Source organism: Notothenia rossii, assembly GCF_949606895.1.
Source record: "Notothenia rossii genome assembly, chromosome: 4".
Classification (NCBI taxonomy): Eukaryota; Metazoa; Chordata; class Actinopteri; order Perciformes; family Nototheniidae; genus Notothenia; species Notothenia rossii.
The window spans coordinates 13,957,475-13,976,496 of record NC_136902.1 but is presented as its reverse complement, the minus strand read 5'-3'; the positions used below and the strand labels follow the sequence as shown (position 1 = coordinate 13,976,496).

Here is a 19,022-nt window from a genome sequence, read left to right as displayed (position 1 = left end):
AATAAATCTGCATACAGTATGTGACACTGTAAGTGTTGCACGGCCAGATACGGCTCAGCTGACTCAGATAAGGAAATATATGATACATTATGATGTGATATGAATGATAATGGGACACATCGACGTCTGCACTCACAGTGCCACGGACTGTAGGCTACGTAATGTTACTTTGATCCGATTACTTATGTTGTGGCAGATATTTAAGTAAGTTTTCTTAACGCTAATGTTATAATAGTCAGATTGCTCTGAAGATGGGAGGTGATATTCTATTCATTTTCACGTTCACACAGTCAGTTGATTTTTGCCGGCCGTCTTTCCTGCAACGGCAGTTTTTCTGTATTTCCTTTCTCCTGTAATATGATTTGATCGCTTTAAACTCTGCACACTGAGCTCTGATTGGTCAGCATGCAGTGCTTTCACTGAGTTGATCTCTTAGCCTGCAACCTAACCTGCTTCGGACCATGTTAGCCGCTCAGCATAAGTTACCATGGAGATCTAGCCCGCTAAAAAGAGAATCAGCGTAGTAGGACCGGAAACCCCGGGTTTTCCCTGAAGTTAGCCGGCTAAGCGAAAATCCGGCTTCGTCGTACAGGCCTCAGCTCAGCACAAGACCAGCAAGAAAACTAAGTTTGTGAGAAGATGGTGGACATTTGGAAAGAGAGAGATGGTTCACTAATTAGTTTGCCATCACAGACTTATTTAAAGCAGTATTTTGTACCCTACTCGCCAAATCATCAAGTTAGACACTCTGTCCAGATTTATTTCTCTGTCCCCTCTGCAAAACATCTATTGGCAGAAGAGCGTTCATGTTCAAAGCCCCAACCGACTGGAATACTTTACCTGCTGCTATTAGATCTCTTGCATCATTGGGTATGTTTAAACTTGTCATTGATTAAACTGATATTGCTGAAAATGATCTGCTCGACTGTCTCTCAAATTGTAATGGGGGAGGCTGTGGCTCAGTGGGTAGTGCTGGACTTCAAATCAGGGAATAGCAAGTTCGAGTCCCACTGCAGTCAGCATGTCGTTGTGTCCCTGGGCAATCTCTCAGAGGGGTGTGGGGAGTGGTTCCTTATTTTCATCTAAAGTAACAGAGAATCAGCTCTTTTGAAACAGGGCTGAAACAGAGGGGCTTATGGGATGCTACAATGCACGATCTGTTTGGAATTTCGGCCAATCAGAGACATGTTTTGTATATATCTGAGACCTATAATATATTGATGAAAAACAGTATAATAGGTGACCTTTAAAGACAGTTTCTGTCAAACAGGCTGACACACAATCTGTTAAAGTTTCTTACACATGTAGAAGCATCCTCCGTCCCATATTCAGGGGACAAGACACACAGCTATATCCTTTGCAGCCTTAAGTAGGGTTGGAAAGCAGTCAGTTGTTATAAGGCGTAGCTTCTGTCTATAAATGACCTCCAACATGACTTTCGGCGCTGTCCAATGCGCTGCTGCACACATCGGAATAGACTTGACAATTCGCTTTGTATAAAAGCGTCTAACAAATGACATGTAGTGTAATGATTGTATGTATTACTTAACAGACTGTATGTTGTTTGTCATGTTTTGCTTTTTCTCTTTTTGTTTATGTATGTCTGTAAGTTGTTGCTATTGTTGGGACCCCCTTGAAAACGAGATGGTGCATCTCAAGGGGGTTATCCCAATAAATAACATGTCTATATAAAGTGAGTTAATACTGATCTTATAATGATCAGTTGACCAGAAACAAAACAAATCAGTAACAATGTTGCTCTGTAACTGCTGGACCTGTATTTTCTGCTGGAGGTTGATTACTCTTGTTTTAGCTCTGTTTTGATCTATTCCAACTTCTGACAGAAATGTTTGGCTCTCTAAATGCTCTGCTACCTTCATCACATACGATCGTTGCTGACTTTGTCCTTCTGCTGTAGATTAGCAAGCAGGCAGTGTAAGACACCTGCCTATTGTGGCTGAAAACAATTCAATGAAAGTAAAATCAAACCAGTAAAGTTGACAGCCAGAAAATAACCCACAGCTGAAGTTGCCATAAAGTTCTGCAGATCGGAGTCGGGTACTAACTATATGTAGGTTCCTCAACACAAGCAACCTCTTTCAGGTCAATGTGGTGATGTGAGCCATTGTAAATATCAGTAGCCTCTATTACTGTTTTAAATAAAGTGATGATAATGGGAGTATAAACTTTGATGACTGTTTGCGGTCTTGATTTTGGTGGAGCTTCAGAAGCACATTCGTAACGTTTTTTTGCGGTATCTCTTGCTAAATGAAAATGTTATGGACATTTTGAAGCTTTTATGATTTATTTTTGTTCAGAACAAAGTAGAAGGGTCTTATCAAGGCCGAGCTTCGAGGGTGGAATTGCATTGTGGTGATGCTCGGAGCGTAAAGCGAGCCAAGCATTTGTCATTGTTGTCACGAGTATTGTGACTCGACACAGAATCCCATAGCTGTTAGTGGTGGTGACAATGTGAGATTCAGTAATACACTTCTGAGATGAATGTTAAGACTCTATTCTGCGCCCACACAATGATGTGAATGTTTCATATCAGTGTCAGTCATAGTCAGAGATAAAGAAATCATACACAGATTAGAGTTTAATGAATGGAGGAAGATGTAGTTCATGTCTTCCTGTTTTTTCGTGTTTTGATATCAGCTTTATATGGATATGCAATATCTACTCTAGGTTACTGTGAAGTATTGTTTATGTGCTCAGTCTTTGAGAACTGATGTCAAAATAATGAATCAGTGCTCAAAACCTGAATGAATGCTTAGAAAATCTCATTTTAAGAATTCCTTACTTTAAAAATGTCCCTCAGGGAAGTCCAGTGAATAATGAGGGAATCGTTTACTGAGCTTTTTTTCACAAACAACATATTATTTCAGGCCAAAAATAAGTTGGACTACTCCCAAACAACCACATGATGAATAGCCTAAAGAGCATAAGAGGAATACATGTATTCAAACGGTTTCTTAATTTGTATCTTTAATTAAGACATCTCAACAAATGGCTGTTGAATAATTCAAAATGACCAGTAGTTGCACACTTAACAGTAAGCAACTTGAAGGGAAAGTATAATAATGAAAATGATTAAACTGTGAATTATCACTACATACACACACACTGAGCTAAGCCTCCTATAGCTCCGAGGTTTTGTTGTGGTTCCAACACAATGCCAAAAACACAGACTCGTCATGAGGATACATCTTCTGCGCAGTAGTGAACCTTCAACACCACCTGCTTTAAATGTAAAGAAATGTGAAAATGCAGGAGCAGCAACTTAGCGACCTTCCCCTGACCTATAAAGGTTACACTGATGGGCGTTCAATGAGGTTCAAACGGACCTTCTTCAGTCACTTGGTGACATCAGCGAATGCAGATGTCTGGGCGCGTTCAAAACGTTTCCCTGATAACAGTAATTTACTGGATGCTGTGATTGCTTTTAACAATTGCTGTGATCTTGTGGCCCACACACCTATCGCAGTGTGTGTGTGTGTGTGTGTGTGTGTGTGTGTGTGTGTGTGTGTGTGTGTGTGTGTGTGTGTGTGTGTGTGTGTGTGTGTGTGTGTGTGTGTGTGTGTGTGTGTGTGTGTGTGTGTGTGTGTGTGTGTGTGTGTGTGTGTGTGTGTGTGTGTGTGTGTGTGTGTGTGTGTGTGTGTGTGTGTGTGTGTGTGTGTGTGTGTGTGTGTGTGTGTGCAGCAGGCTCCGGGAGACGAGACTCAACACTCTGTCCTGCTGAGTTAAACATTCCCTCAGGGATGGACTTTGACTTCCCCTCTGATTTTCTTTTGAAAGCTGCCATACCGGACCATCTGGCTGCAAAGGAAGCAGGCAGACCTTCCCTCTGATCTTAAGCTTCTGTTGTATACACTGTATATCAGTCATGTCTTTGAATCATCTTTCTTATTTCTAATTTGAAACCGAAAGGATGAGATTCATATAATATTTTTCTATTTTCATCTTCATGTTCAAAGTCACTTTGGTCAATTAACATTCTAGTGTAGTCTTTACTCGTGAATTCTACTGCAACACACTGTCTTTGCATGGCTTATAAACTACAGCAAAGGTTTGTTTACTTTGCCTGTTGCTTCCCCGCCTGCACCCAGCCTGCCAGCTGCTGTCAATCAAAAACAGACACCAACACGCCCCTCCAGCTAGCTGAGATGAAAAGGAGCTGTTCTGATAATTCCCCAAGGACCTTTTTTACTCTTACTTTTAATAATATAAATCTATTTATAGTATTGCAAAGAGGAATGACTAAATATGATACAGTTGGAATTTAAATGTATGTAAATAAACATATTTATAGCTTTAACTAAAACTGAAACCACTGATTTCATTGCATCTTTTCTCAAGGCTATTCTGATTTCAGTTAGCTCACTATAACCCTGTAACTCTTGTCCTTTGTGATGCCTATGACTACTTCTCTGAGCTCTCCTCTGTAAACTGCTCCCCATCCGGCTGTCTCCCTGTAAAACACAGTTTGATGATATATCATAATATCATAATAATACCAGCCAGGCAACACTGTTTGATTGCCTAAGGTGGCAGGAATCCTGAAATGATTGCTTGACTAGAGATAGTTTTTGACCAGAAGAATGTTGAGCCTTTGGCCAGTGCCGTTGTCATAGTAACAGCCTGTAGGCTTGTGGGTAATGTAGTACAAAAGCACATCAATCTAACTGAAATGCAATTTCTCAGAAACAGAGCTGGTATATTAGCAATCAGTGTTTCTTATAGCAGGTGGTCATAAGACAAGTTTCGTTAATTTGGTTAAGTTAAAATAAAAACAATTATTTTTCAATTTATGATTCATTTTGTTTAGAAGTATTTGTCCTGTCTTTATAATGGGGAAAAATACTGTCAGATCCAGCGGCATCCCCTATACTTCATATAGCTGACTATGGATTTAAGTCTGACTGTGGATTGAAAACTTAATTATTGTTTTATGCTCTAAATGTATTTGATTAGATTATATTCTGAAAGCTTTGATCCTAAAACGTAATTTGTTTCCCAATGAAACAGCTCTTCCCTTTATCACTTGGGAGTTAAGTTAAATAATGTATGCAGATGCTCTACTGTACTATAATCCTAGTAAGCACAGTGTTGGCAAGCACATCATGAACTGTGAATATATATATATAAAACTGAGAATGAAGATGAGTCAAGCTTGTGTCTGACTGTATGTTTGTGTAGTTTGAATTACATTTGCAGGCTTCTTCTTCTGCTGGTATCACTTGTACTGGTGTTTATCCACTGAAATATACAAAGCTACAGAAATGACAACGTTACCTGAATAATATAAAGAAATGTTAAAAATGTATTCACCTCCTGTATGAAGCTTTAAATATAGCATATGAAAGCAACAGAAAGATGCTATTTGTTCACTTCGTCTGCTCCATAGGCTTAGCCACTCATCTCAGTGGCAAGATGACAGCATAGTCAAGGACAAATTAATCCGACACCATGCTAGCTAAAAGCTGCCCATCATGTCCTGTCTTGGTAGCTGCCGTTGATCCCACGTTTACTCTGCTTCATGTCCCTTGGTGTAAAGCACGCATGGGATCACAGGCCAGCTGGAGAGCACTGACTGATGAGCTTTGTCAGCAGAGCAATGGCAGCATCCCTGCAATAGAAGTACTCTAAACACTCTTCCAAGATGGAGCTACAGTGCGTCATCTGTGAGACATGCACTGGCAGGGCAGAGTATTCAGTGTTTACATCCAGTCCATCATTAGTGTACGGGCTGCCTGCTAACAGGTGTCCACAGCGATTACTTGAGAATACGTGAAAAGTTAAGGGAAATTATACAATTCTGTCAAGCAGAGCTCTTGCTGTCAAATTTGATCTCACAAATTCCAGATTACAATTTGTTTGTTATCAAGACGTCCCCAATTAGATGATTTTAAAGACTTTGCGCCCAAGTTGTGGGAGATGGTTTGAGGACTAGAAAGATCGTCACATATCTGGACAAGGAGCTTGTAGAGTATGTTACCCAGGTGTTCATCATGACACAACAACAAGCTGGATCTGGTGGCTCACAAATTAATCAATGGTTCAAGTATGCTTTTGTGTCTGTGGCTGCTGTACAGCCCTGGCCTTAGTCATATATGTCTGGACATGATCACCATTCATCAAAAGGAAAGGAAAAATCAAAATACATCCTACTTCCTTACCTTTACATCTTTGTAGTATCTTTAAGGAAGGGTGAATATATCATGTTTCTTTGACAGCTGCACTCTCCGAACATCTTCTTTTTGGTAGAGAAGACAAGACATGTTCATGCCAGACATGACCTTGCACATTGTGTCTCTCTCTCGCCTCCAAACTGTGTCAGCTCCAGGCCAGCTGGCCGAGTCAGTCTGCCCTGTGACCAATGCTCCCCCGGATGAATCTCCACGGTCCTCAGGGTCCTTCAGTATCACCAGCCTGCTCACACAGCTGGTGAGGGCTTGCCTCCTTCACCAGTGACAGTGACTCTGTTAGAAATAATATTTTTTTTACATTGTAATGAATGTGATAGAAGAGGTGCTCACATCTGAAGTGTACTCATTAATGCAACTGAGTCTGAATTTATCACGTGAAGAAGAGAGATTGACATATTCGTCTGATACATACCCCATTTGTCTTTGGGCTGAACTCCACTGGCAATATTACATTACATATTACTCGTTAAATGCTTTTATCCAAAGCGACGTACATACTCAATACTGTGGGCAATCCCCTCAGGAGCAATTTGGGGTGAAGTGTCTTGCCCAGGGACACAACAACATGCTGACTGCAGTAGGGTTTGAACCTGTGACCTCCTGATCCGAACACCAACACACGACCCACTGCACCACACGCCTCCCCATTACTTTCCAGATGGGAGACTGGAAGCTGAATTCAGTGTCCAAAATGTATAAAAAGTGTATTTTTGTCACTTGTTAGCAACCTCCATTTTAAGACACATGGAAGCTTGGACATTCCCAAGCTGGGTATCTACTGACGTACTTTATGTTGTAGAACAAACCATGAAAATCTCTTAAGCTTGTGTGACCTTATTTCAGGCTTCTAACCAAAAACACACTACACTGCACTGCAGGACAACGGATCAGGAAGTGGTCAAATGCTAACTCATCTCTAGATTGTAGGACTCATTCCTGCAACACTGTAGGCCCCAGGAAAGATCTGGAGATTTTAATGTTGCAGGAACCTGATGACAAAATCTCACTCTATAGAAATGTTACAGATTTACATTCATGCTTTGCAGGGCATCTTTAATGACTCATACATGAGTAACCTTTAGAATAATAAAAAGCTTACAAATGAACGTTAAGAGATATTGTTACAGAGGAAAGCCAATTCCCGCTAGTCACCCGATATGAAAAGTATTCATCAGATCTTACATTTGTATTTAGCGTCACAGTTTTAAAGTGACGCATAGTTTGGGGTTGGAGTGCAGACCTGCTTTTGGGAGGGTGTGGAGGAAACCTGCTATTGGCTGGATGGTACCTCGACTTTAGTTTGGAAATGGAAGTATTGTAGCCTCAGGTTGGGATGGTGCTTAGGGCACCTTGATTTATTTCCATTTGTATCCAATATCAGCAGCAAAATCACATTCCCGATGTTCTTAAAGACTGTTGGAGAAAACAGTGAAATCCATCGTACCATGTTTAAACCTTACTCTGGTCTATATTCAGTATTTATAGTTCTACGTTAATGTGATCCTGTGGCTTCTTCTGACACTTCCATTGCTGGCTATACAAGCTTTGACGTTCACTTTAATTAGACCACTTTGCAGCGCTCTTTACAAAGAAAAGCACACATTTAAATGACCTTTCTGTAATCCTCTGCTGCTGTTTAAATGTGTCTTGTAATGGACAGATATGGTCCTCCTCCAGCCCTCCGCTCTGCCCTCTGTGACCGCGGCTCAGCCTGGTCATGTGCGGTACACACTCAATGCTAAATCCTGATACTGTTGGATGCTCTAATCCCTTCATATTACAGAGAGCAAAACATCATATTCATTTTATTTAGCTTTGAGTGCCTGGGCCAATTTGAGCAGCTGGGGACGGCTGCTGCGCCCTGATCTTGTATCCCATAGGATTTATGTGGAACTATCTCTGAGAAATCCGTTTAATATGAGACCCCGGGCTAGAATATGATGTAGCTGAAGCTGTTGTGGTTTATGCTAATGCTACTGAAAACCCCCAATGCAGCAATATGTTCCTAATACAGGGCATATTGTTCATGGATTAACTTTTTTTTAACAACCAATGTAGTCAAGATTAGTATGATATTATTTGTTATTAAGAATCATGTGGTTATGAAGAACAAAATGCAGGAAAAGCAGTCATTATTTAACTGTATGTGCATTTGATTTGATGATTTAAGGTCACTGTCCTGCTGTTTACTGGTATATCTAATAACAGTCCTACTTTGCGGTCAGCTAGATAAACCTCACACAAACAGACGGATACATTTAATCCAGCCTGCAGGAATTAACCCCAATTTAGAAATGCAAAGCGCTATTAAAATACAGCTGTACAGAGCATGATGCCAGGCAGCAGATTAGTTTAAAACTCAAACAATGCTCAAACAAAGCAATTGTACTGCTTCCTATGGCATAGTTCTTCTCTTTCTTTTTCCAGAGAAGACACACGCGTTTCCTTTCCAAGCCCGAGCCCCTGGGACTATTAAAGCGTTGACAGCATTTTAAATAAGCACTGCTGAAGGATTCACCCTAGCAGCTACTAACCAATAGCATGCAATAATTCTCCAGGGCCCAGTAGCTGTGCTGAATGTATGAGAAGTGTGTTTAAACACTGTAGACACTGGGCTGTGCATGATTAGCGTGCGTGACACAACAGCACGTGACTGCAGAGGTTAACGCGTAACACGCAGTTTATTGGGGGCCTTAAGTCTTGTTTCGCCTGAGACCAATACAGTGTCAAAGTCCTTTTGACAGGGAGGGAAGTTCACAGCCCCCCCCCCCTCCCCCCCCCGCCACCCGCCCTACAGCTCCTGCTATTAGAGAACAGAAAAACAGAGATACACACATTCAAAATAATTTTCCAACTTAGAATTAGCCTTTAGCTTATAGACCTGTTCTTATTGATAGTTTAGTGGCAATGATTCACACAGCTATACATTAACCTTATTGCGTGGGCAGTAATACAAAAGTTGGATTCCATTCAGCTCTGCCATGCTTTCAATCTTCAGAGTCACTGAAGTGGATCTCCGTGGTCAGGCAGAGCTGGAGAGCTGGCACAAGGTGTAATGAACACATGCAGAAGGGAATCAGCAGCAGTACAGTACATGGTAAATGGCCCAAGGGAAAAGTGCAACCTCTCTCTCTAATTACACTTCATTGCGTGCAGTGGTGAACGAGGGAGAGCGGTGCATTGGGATCGCTTTAATGGGCAAAGCACTGATGAGAATCCTATGAACGCCGAGTGCTCCTAGCTCTGAATATTTCAGCAGGCTTCACATTTTCTGAGCAACATTCCCCATGTTCAACAATGTGAAAGAAAGATGCTTCAGATTTCAGAAAGCATGCTTGCATGACATCGACAATGTTACAGCAATTCTCTAGAAAGACAGTCCCTGATGAGATGAGCAGGTGTTTTGGATAGTTCATACCCACAATAAATACAGGGGAGCCGTATGAAAGCTGTCAGCTGCTCTGGCTTGTGCTGTAATGTAAAGTCGCCCATCTGCTTCACTATCTGTCTTTCCCACTGTCTTAGGCTAAATACTGAATAATATAAGCCTGTGCTGCATAAGTACATTCACTAAGTACTGTACTTAAGTACACTTTTTAGTATTTTCCTTTTCTACTACTATTTTCCACTTACTACTTGTACTTCACTACACTTCAGAAGGAATATTGTATATTTTACTTCACTACATTAAGCTGTTTTAAAGTCCTACCATTAAAACATAAAAAAGGCTGCTCGCAAAAAATCATCAATAATGGTATTCCATAAATAAATAATATTATTATATTTTTTGAACATGGAGTATTTTTACTTTTGATCATTCAAGTTCATTTGGTGCTAATACTTCTGTAATTTTACTCAAGGGGGGCTTTGAATGCAGGACTTATTAGTTTTATTCTGTGGATTAGTACTTTTACCTGAGTAAAATACCTAAATACTTCTTCCACACCTCATCAAATTGCCTCACGTTTTCAGGTTATTGTCCATACAATCCTTCTCATGCTAACATCTTCCATCAACTTTTAGCTTGTACAGGTTTATATAATTGCCAAACATTTAAATAATGAAAAAACCTCCAATAATAGAATGTTCATCCAAAAGAATCAGCAAGTCTACTGTAGACAGGAACAGTAAATCAATATGAAGTCTTGCTACATGTTAAATTAAGAATTGCAATTTCCCTGGGTGTAGTTGATTCTTCCATCTAACTATTTAACAACCTCTGCCTCTGCCTTTAATGCAACTGACCCACATTTGTGAGAAAGAAATGCCTCTGTGATAACGCCTCTCGGGCCTATAAATGTTTGAATTAGTAACTTGTGGATATATTCAGCTACACTGTCAGAATCACTTTGTTATATCTAAGTATCTTTAGCTTCCAGCTTGTTGGACACTCACTGGTACTGATAATCCTTGAAAAACAAAAAGTGTTTGCAATCAAGGCACACTAAAATAGGAACAGACTTATTGTGTAACTCCTATTTGTAGATGTGATGTTCATCCCTCCTGGTTATGGACTTGGCCTTTTCCGCAACACAGACACAGGAGTGAGGAAAGATGGTGTTTTGTTTGTCTGCTTTGGTCATGCTAAAGGAATGGTTTGACACAAAAAGATGCTTATTGTCTTTCTTACAGTGAGTTAGATTACAATGTTGATTATAATCTCAATAGGATTTATATATACTTACAGCCAAATAGCCAAGCTTACAAAAAAAATAGTTTTGCCATTTAAAAGGCTTCTGGACTTCCCTTAATTGGAGGTCAGAAAAACAACATCTAATTCTGAACATACAAATCATGTTCTTAGTCATTTATCAGACAGATATAGCATTTAGAATATTCAAATTTTCCGGCTGGTTAGCCGTGTTGTCCACAGAAATGAGGCTTGTTTCTCTAGCCTTTCCCGAGGCAGTAGAGAACAACACTTGAAACACTTCAAAACAACACTTGGTTTATCCACAGGAAGCTCTGATAACATAACTCTGTGACTGAAACATGCTATTAGTAGATTGTCACCAAAGAGAATAATGGACAACGGTGTTGGCTCATCTAAAATGTTAATACTGTAAACACAGACTTGTAGTAGCTTGAATCGAGATAGATACATTACATTTTATACATGCATCGGAAATGAGTCTTCTTAGTGTTTTTTGCATCAGTATAAGCATATGTATATATAGACACAGCGTAAGTAAATATGCTGATGAGATGCAGACTTCAGTTCCTGTGTACTGAATAGCTGTAGTGGAATGCTGTGAAAATGTACTGGACATGTGTCTGAAAGAAAGTGGATGACCGGGAGAAGCAAAAAGGTGATTATTGAAGGAGACTGCAAAAGCCAATACCCAACCGCTGTATATTCACCCTTAGAACAAGGAGCCGGACCAGATCAATACCTCTTTCTTCACCGTTGCTCCCCTCCCTCTGCTCATCTGATGCTGCTGTACAGCCACAGAGGACTTTCATCACTGGCCTGCTTGGTGGCTCTGCGGGACACGACGCCACAACTCTGGGTTCTGCTTGTTAGCAGGCTCGTGTAGGTCTAAAAGGGGCTGTATGTCAGCGATGGGAAACTTGACATCCCCTCCCAATGGGCCATTGATGGCGTTTTTGACAAAGAAGCAGCAATTGCATCCACCCTTTGAGGATGATTGTTTTGTCAAAGTACATTATGTTCAGAGTTACATCCCCATTTGTTAGACTTTACAACTCTGTGTCAAAAAGATCCTTAAATATTTCATTCTTTCATGTTTATTTTCATTTTATCTCACTTTATTAATGAGGTTGTAGTTAAGAATAGATATTTTTTTAATGTGCCTTCCCCTTCTTAATTTGACTGTTCAACTCACTGTTTGATTGGAGGCACTGGTAAACAATTACATTAATAAAGACACTGTTAACAATGTAATAATGCTATAAAACTTGAGACACAGCATTTCTTTATTTTACTTTAGAGTTATAAAATATTTACTGGTTAATGTGCTTACATTAATGTAGCGACACCTTTGTTTCAATTTTATCAACATTTTAAAGATCGACATTCAATTAATGGTTTCAAGACTAAGTAAAAGACAATTTCATGGTTGTTAATCACAATATGTAAGAGCCTGGATTGTGTAATTGATTAATGCTTTGTGCTCATGTTCAATTGATTTCAGATTTTCTTTGTTCAACAGTATGAAGCTTGTAGATGCAAACAATTGACACAAATTTACATTGCGCATAACTTTGTACGGGATAAAGACATACAAATAAAATTCCACATTTTACAAACCTGCCCAGAAACAACATTTCAAGCTTGTCCCAAATGTTTCATTACTTAACAAAAAGTACCCTACTTTACATACCTTGACAGCTGAAAATGTGATCCAAAGTCTAAAGCAAACTATATATATATTATTTTTTCCCTCTGGGATTTTTTTCCGTCAGAGTGAGCACTAGAAAAATACATTACATAACTGCAAGGTACTTGGAAAGTCTCAGACATCTTCCAATAATAAGCATTATTCAAAGCTGCTGCCTCAATATCATTTGTGCTTGTTTATTGTTAGTCATCTGGCTTTGGTTTTCCTGCACAATAAGATGCAACAGCCACGTTGTATAGCACCCAAGAAGTCCCATATCTCAGACATTAACAGAAGTACAAGAGTGAGGTATACTGTACAGGAATAGCCATTAAAATAAAGTATAGGACCACGTTATGTCATTATCAGGTAGATGGTTTGACCATCAAAAGAATCCCTGATTTTTTTCAAGATATTAAATCATTGCTGTGGCTGATGTTGGCGTCAGTAAATCCACTATAATCAGACACAAATATGAAGAATTACCAATTTGACATTGTTCGTCTGTTCACCACTTTACATAATGGGTCACGTCTTTTTGTGTTTTAAATTTGCTTTAATCTCTGATCACGACACCAAACCACTTTCATCTTTCTCCAGATGCCCCTGTAATGGAGTACATGGGATAGATTGTCATAAGAGAGTTGATAATGACCAAGTTTACCGTAAAACAACTGTTATAGACAAAAGCACAGAGATGGACACCCTCCCGTTGCCGGTGTGTTAAATTACGGTGCTACTCACATGATAACTTAGGTGCCTCCCCTGAGTCAAATGATGGGAACAGAGAAGGTGAAATGTAAACTAGGGCTGAGTTCGAAAAGTCTTTTTTGTTAGGGAAGGTTCCTAGCTGAGTGAAATGACCCTAAAGATTTTAAGTGGCTGCCATAAAAAGAGCCGGTCAAATTCCCTCAACGCTAAGGAAAGGTGCTTCAAGGCTTCTACTTAATTTGATATCTTTCAGCATAGGTACAGTGGACCATCCTTTACCAACGGAAATGAAATAATGCCTGTTAATCTTTGTGGCAGCAACATTCAAAGCAACAGCAGACCAATGTCAATTACATCCCCAGTTGTTGAAGCCTTGTGTGAATTCAGTCACATTTTCTTAGCATCGCTGTTGTCCTCGTGAACTCTCCCTCCAAGCTTCACCTCATGACATCTGCTATTGAGGTCCAGTAAAAGACAAGATGTAAATACAAAAATAACAGAAATGCTGTCTTGCTCTTCTGCTCGTAAACTTTGTGTTAGCCATTTTCTCGTGAGTGCCCAGTTGGTAGTGAACATGTGAAACTCTCAGCAGAGATGAGAAGGAAGCAAGATGGCTCACTCTTCAGCTACCTTCCTCGTAATCTTTGAGGAGCATCGATACAGTGGAGCATGAATATTACATTTGTCAGGTGGCGAGAAACATGACTCCAAATTGTAGCTTATGAAAGCAAAATGTTTTACATATCTGCTTGGTGTTTAAAATGTCAACTCTATTAATGTTTGCCATATAGCAGTTTAAAAATAGATAACATTTCAATGTTGTAGTTAAAGTGTATTTTCTTCAGTACATGCATAGTTGTCATTTTCCTTTTTTGTTGAGGATATCAGCCGTGAGCACAGCACACTCCATCTGACCTGCTCTGACTCTCCGTGGAAAAATAAGTTTTCCATGTTACGCATGTTAAATCCAGAGACATCACTATGCTCTTTAACGGCCCTAGTGGATCTACTATCGAGGTTTGTTCTTAGCACTGTGGCGTAGTGTAGGGAGAAGGCAATGCTTCTTCCATCTGCTCTAGCTAATAATAGGACTTGGTTGTAGACAATTGACAAACAATTTAGAAGATTATAGTTCAATATTAAAAAATATTAAAAACTTGAGAATATTTATTATTATTAATATCATTATATTACATCAACAAAAAGAATAAGGAATATTCTCACTAAGATCTCACTGTAGCACTGAAAAGACTCAGGTCGAATCCCATTATCCCTAAAGTTTAGCCGTGATTTTCCAAAGACACCTTCACACACCAATCAACCAAATGCATGCATGAGTTTCTACCCTCCAAATGACCCTTACAGGACCAGAATACACAAACAAGTGCAAGATCACTCACCCCGTTACATAAGTGCACTCCAACCGCAACCAATATGCATATGAGATATTAAGGTTGCACTTCTGATGATGGATGTGCTGCACATGTAGCTGCTGGTGAAGGAGAAAAACGCTCCTGTCACTCAGTGATGTGCAAGATTCTCTGAGATAATTCCCACGGACAGTTATTGCTTCCCTACGGTGTGTGAAAGTGAGGCAGAAACATATTTGCTCACATCGCATGCAGTCCAAGGATTCATTCACCTTGTAATTATGCAAGAGCCTGCTGGCCACCCTCACACACACAGACAGACAGATGTAGGCTACTGACAGAATTACACAAACTGTGAACATTATTTCATTCTCATCTTGCCCCTGCGATGTTCAGCTCCTGCGTTTGGATGGGTGGGTGGGCGGTTAGCACGTTTTTGCGTGTGTTGGTGTGTCAGTGAGTAGGTTTGTGTCAGTTTGTCAGCAGTGGCGCCTACGGGACGTGAACACGTGGGGCTACAGTCGGCTCGGGTGGATGAATTACAGCATTGTAAAACGCTTGTGTATTTGTCAGCACACCGCTGCGCCCGTCCAGGAACACTGACTCAGATAAGTGGCTGCTCTCGCTCTGTAGAGGTTGTATGTGAGGTCAGAGAGACGTAAGAAGTGGCAAACCAACACAGTGGAATGAAACTGTGTGCGGTTAACGTTGCACATTCAGCTCCCAGGCAAGATTTCATGCTTGGTGTGGGAGAGGGCTCTTGCCATTGACTGATCAGTGAGTCACTCCACTGTGATACAGACAGCATCTGTTGGAGGGAATTTAATGCAGCATGGATTTCTGCTGTGTGAATTATGAGTTTTCATAACCTTGATGCAATGTGACTGTGTTTATAGTGAGCTTTGAGAATGAGTAGGCCTGTGATAAAAGAAGATTTGCTCTGCTTTTTTTCCCTTTACTGTCTGAGGCCACCATGTTTCCCTTCATGGCAGAGATATATCATGTACGCAACAGTAGATGACAACAACTAATTAAGGGCGATGTTAAGATAAATGATTGTGGTTTCATTGGAAAACGATATGGCATATTGACTAAGAGGCCATATTAGATTTAGATTTATCCCAGGTAAGTCAATGACCATTAGCTGTACATCAGAGCTGTCAATCCCATCGTCTCTCTGGTGAACTGTTTACAAAATAAAATGAAAGCATACATGAACTATAAATAATACCGGTACAGTTAGGGAATTTTTATCCGATTATTTCAGCATTTATCTATGCTTGTGTCTAATATCAATTCTACTTAAATACATCTATGAAACATTCGTTTTTTCTCCAGAATCCTTAGTTTTTTCAGTGGGCTTTAAGGAAGATCTATTGTTCCCCATGGTTAGGAAGAAAAAGGAATAACAGTTCATCCCATAGTTAACGGATTTGAGAGAATGGCAAAGCACCAAAAAAGATTCGATGAAATGAGGGTTTATTTCCTGCTGAGAAAAAAAAAAAAAAGCTCCTCAATATATAAAGCTCATTTACATGTGTGACTCACAAAATCTCTCTCCTATGCATTGTCAGCGGAGTAGCTCCAGGGCGTTCGTCATGTGGTGCTGCAGATTGGGCCCCTGGCTGTCTAGTTGAACAGTTCATGCATTAAACTGAGTTGGCTGTCCTTGGCAGTGAGAGTAATCAGTGATTAAGTCTGTCTGTCTTTTGATTTTCATCCTTATGGCTCAGTTGTTGTTATGTGTTTAGTGGCGTCATGATGGAGACAGTAAATCAAAGACAATCTGTGTGAGCATACAGTATGTATTATTCATTGTTTGCTATTAGAATCAACCCAATACAATAACAACACTTTAATTAGATTTGTAAAATGCACTAGGATTGTTGTAATACATATGATTAATTAAAACTATGCATGTACATTTAGAAATGTTATTCAAAACAGTGCAATGTTAATGTGTGTGTTTTCCCACAAAGCCAAACACTGCCCTTTGTACACTTGCTGCTGGTGCTCCACCTGGTGGTTTTTGCCTATAAGGGAACTTATTGCTGAGGACAATGTCTCTGTTCTCTTTTCAGAGACAGTCTATGACACTTGTTAGTGGGCTCGAACTCTAATGTTTTCATTAGCTTTAAGTATTAATGTGGAGAACTCCCCCTCCGAGCCTTTATTTTGTACGCAAATTGCTCTTTTAATGTTATGCACTCTTAACTAAAATCTCTATGAAGGTACAAATAGGCTTATTTTGATCATACATTCCTGAGAGAATCTACCTCTGAACTAGGATAAAACAACTTTTCTAACAGAGAAAATGTGAAAGCAAAATACCTTGGCACAGTTTAAAAAGTTGTATTTTAATAAACTTCCCTTCAAATATCAGAATGCCTTACTAAATATCACCACCAATCTGAGATATTTTCTTAATAATGTTTTGAATTCCATGTTTGATAAATCACTTCTGTGTTTTTTCTCTCGTTGCAGGATGAGCCCTTCAGGTCCGTAGAGCCGTGCTGATTGGAGACATGTTCTAAGACCTTAGCCACCATGAAAGGGTTAGGAGCCAACCGCAGCCGCCACCTGTCTGACTCCTGTGAGCCAGCGGGATGCCCACAGAAGTCTCTCTATCCTTTGACCTCTGACCCTCACGGCGCTTTTCTGTTGAGTCCCACCTTGAACCACTATGGCACCCTGGACCCCCATCTCCACCAGTACTCTCCCACCAGCCCAACCAGCCCGAACGCCATGACCCCGGACTGCCTGCTGCCCTTTAGCCAGATTTCCAACAGCAGCACCTTCCCTCGTCTGCACTTCAACTCCCAGTCGGCCCAGGTTGACTGCTCCCAGGCCTATATGGCTGGAGGAGTTGGAGTGGGGCAGGGCAGCAGGCCAAATCCACTCTCCACCTCCTTGTCTGTGGGCATGGGCTTGGGTCTGGGCCTTACTGGGGCTCCCATGATCACCAGTGGATCAGCCACCATCTCCTCTGCATCAGCAGCCAAGATGAATCGGTTACCCTCCAACCTTTTGGATCAGCTGGAGAGGCACCTGCCTTTGCAGCGGGACGGCTTCAGCACGCTGCAGTTTCATAGAGGACGTATGTCTAAGCAACGCAGTGAGAGCCCGGGACGCATACGCCACCTGATGCACTCTGTGCAGAAGTTATTCGCTAAGTCTCAGTCCCTGGAAAACTCTGCAATCAAAGGCAACATTAATGGGCGCTCTGCTGGAGGGACTGGATCTGGCGAGGACGGTGGTAGACGCAGGAGCAAGAGTAGAGACAGGGCTAAAACTGAGGGGCCAAAGCAGAGACCCAGGCCCAATGCACTAGGTTTGTGGAGCTCGGACGACGCCCTGGACACTGACTCCAGAGCTGGAACTCTTGCTGTAGGTTACCGCAATCCGCTGACCATGATGACTCTCGGTAGAGCGGTGTCAGACAGCCAGGCCGCTCACAGACATATCCCACAGGGCTACCACACCATTTCTGCACATACCCTCAAGACCTCGAAAAGCAGCAGTGACCTCAAGTTTCTGGCATGCCAGGCCAACCAGGTAGGATCCAAGGATGGAGAGGGAAGATTCAGAGGAAGCAAGGATGACATACTGGTGAAGAGGGGCTCCTGGTCCACTCTCACCCTCAGCCAGGCCAGGCAAGTGTTGCAGAAGGGCTCCACTTCAGTTAACAGGACCCTGCTTAAAACCAAGTCATGCCACCAAGACCTGGCACAACAGTTTCTTCAGGTAGGAGGGCCAGTGAGTATTCATCTTCATCATCATTCTTTGTAAGTTTGCATGGTTATTTATATAATTTCACTAAGTTTGTTGGGTTTTATTAATGTAGTTTACGTGGAAGGGAGTTTCTGATTTGCCTGATAATTTGATTAGATATTTTTCCAGCGCGGCTCCAAAGGTTTCAAGAGACGCTCAATGAATGGAAGAAAGAAGACACTATATTAGTTCCCAAAGAAAGATCACAAGGAATACCCCAATGTGTGTCATTTTCTTAAATAAACAATTCAGAGATTTGGGGTGTTTTTACAGTTTCTTGCCAAACTAATTGCTTTTGAAAAAACATTCGTATGTATTTGTTGCAGTCTGAAGTTATGCCAAATGGCAACATTTGAATAACCTTGACTTTATTTTCGAATGTCTAAGGGATCAAATAACATGGTCCCATTGGCATCAGGAAGTGAGGAAAGTAGGCAAGTAAAACAAGGGGGTGAGGGGGCACTTCTTCCCAACAGTCTATACTTTTAAAAGCCCTTAGTTAATCATATTGACTTGTAGTTTCTGTTTATTATAGATTTTTCATGAAGTTCATCACAGTCATATTTCCTTTTCTGGATACCATTGTTGCACATTCCCAGAACCATACTGTGAATATTATT

General features: G+C 40.7%; 1 protein-coding gene across 4 annotated transcripts in view; it reads left to right on the top strand.

Moving 5' to 3' along the window:
• Positions 1-19,022, top strand: part of dlgap4a (discs, large homolog-associated protein 4a) — an 82,634-nt gene that overhangs the window by 42,892 nt on the left and 20,720 nt on the right. For 2 of the 4 annotated variants that reach the window (XM_079673996.1, XM_079673998.1), the window contains exon 2: positions 17,116-18,375. In XM_079673996.1, the coding sequence (XP_079530122.1) occupies positions 17,179-18,375 (1,197 nt within the window). In that variant the 5' untranslated portion in view covers positions 17,116-17,178. Of the gene's footprint in view, positions 1-17,115; positions 18,388-19,022 lie in introns of all 4 variants that reach the window. The other 2 variants (XM_079673995.1, XM_079673997.1) reach the window with 1 other exon arrangement.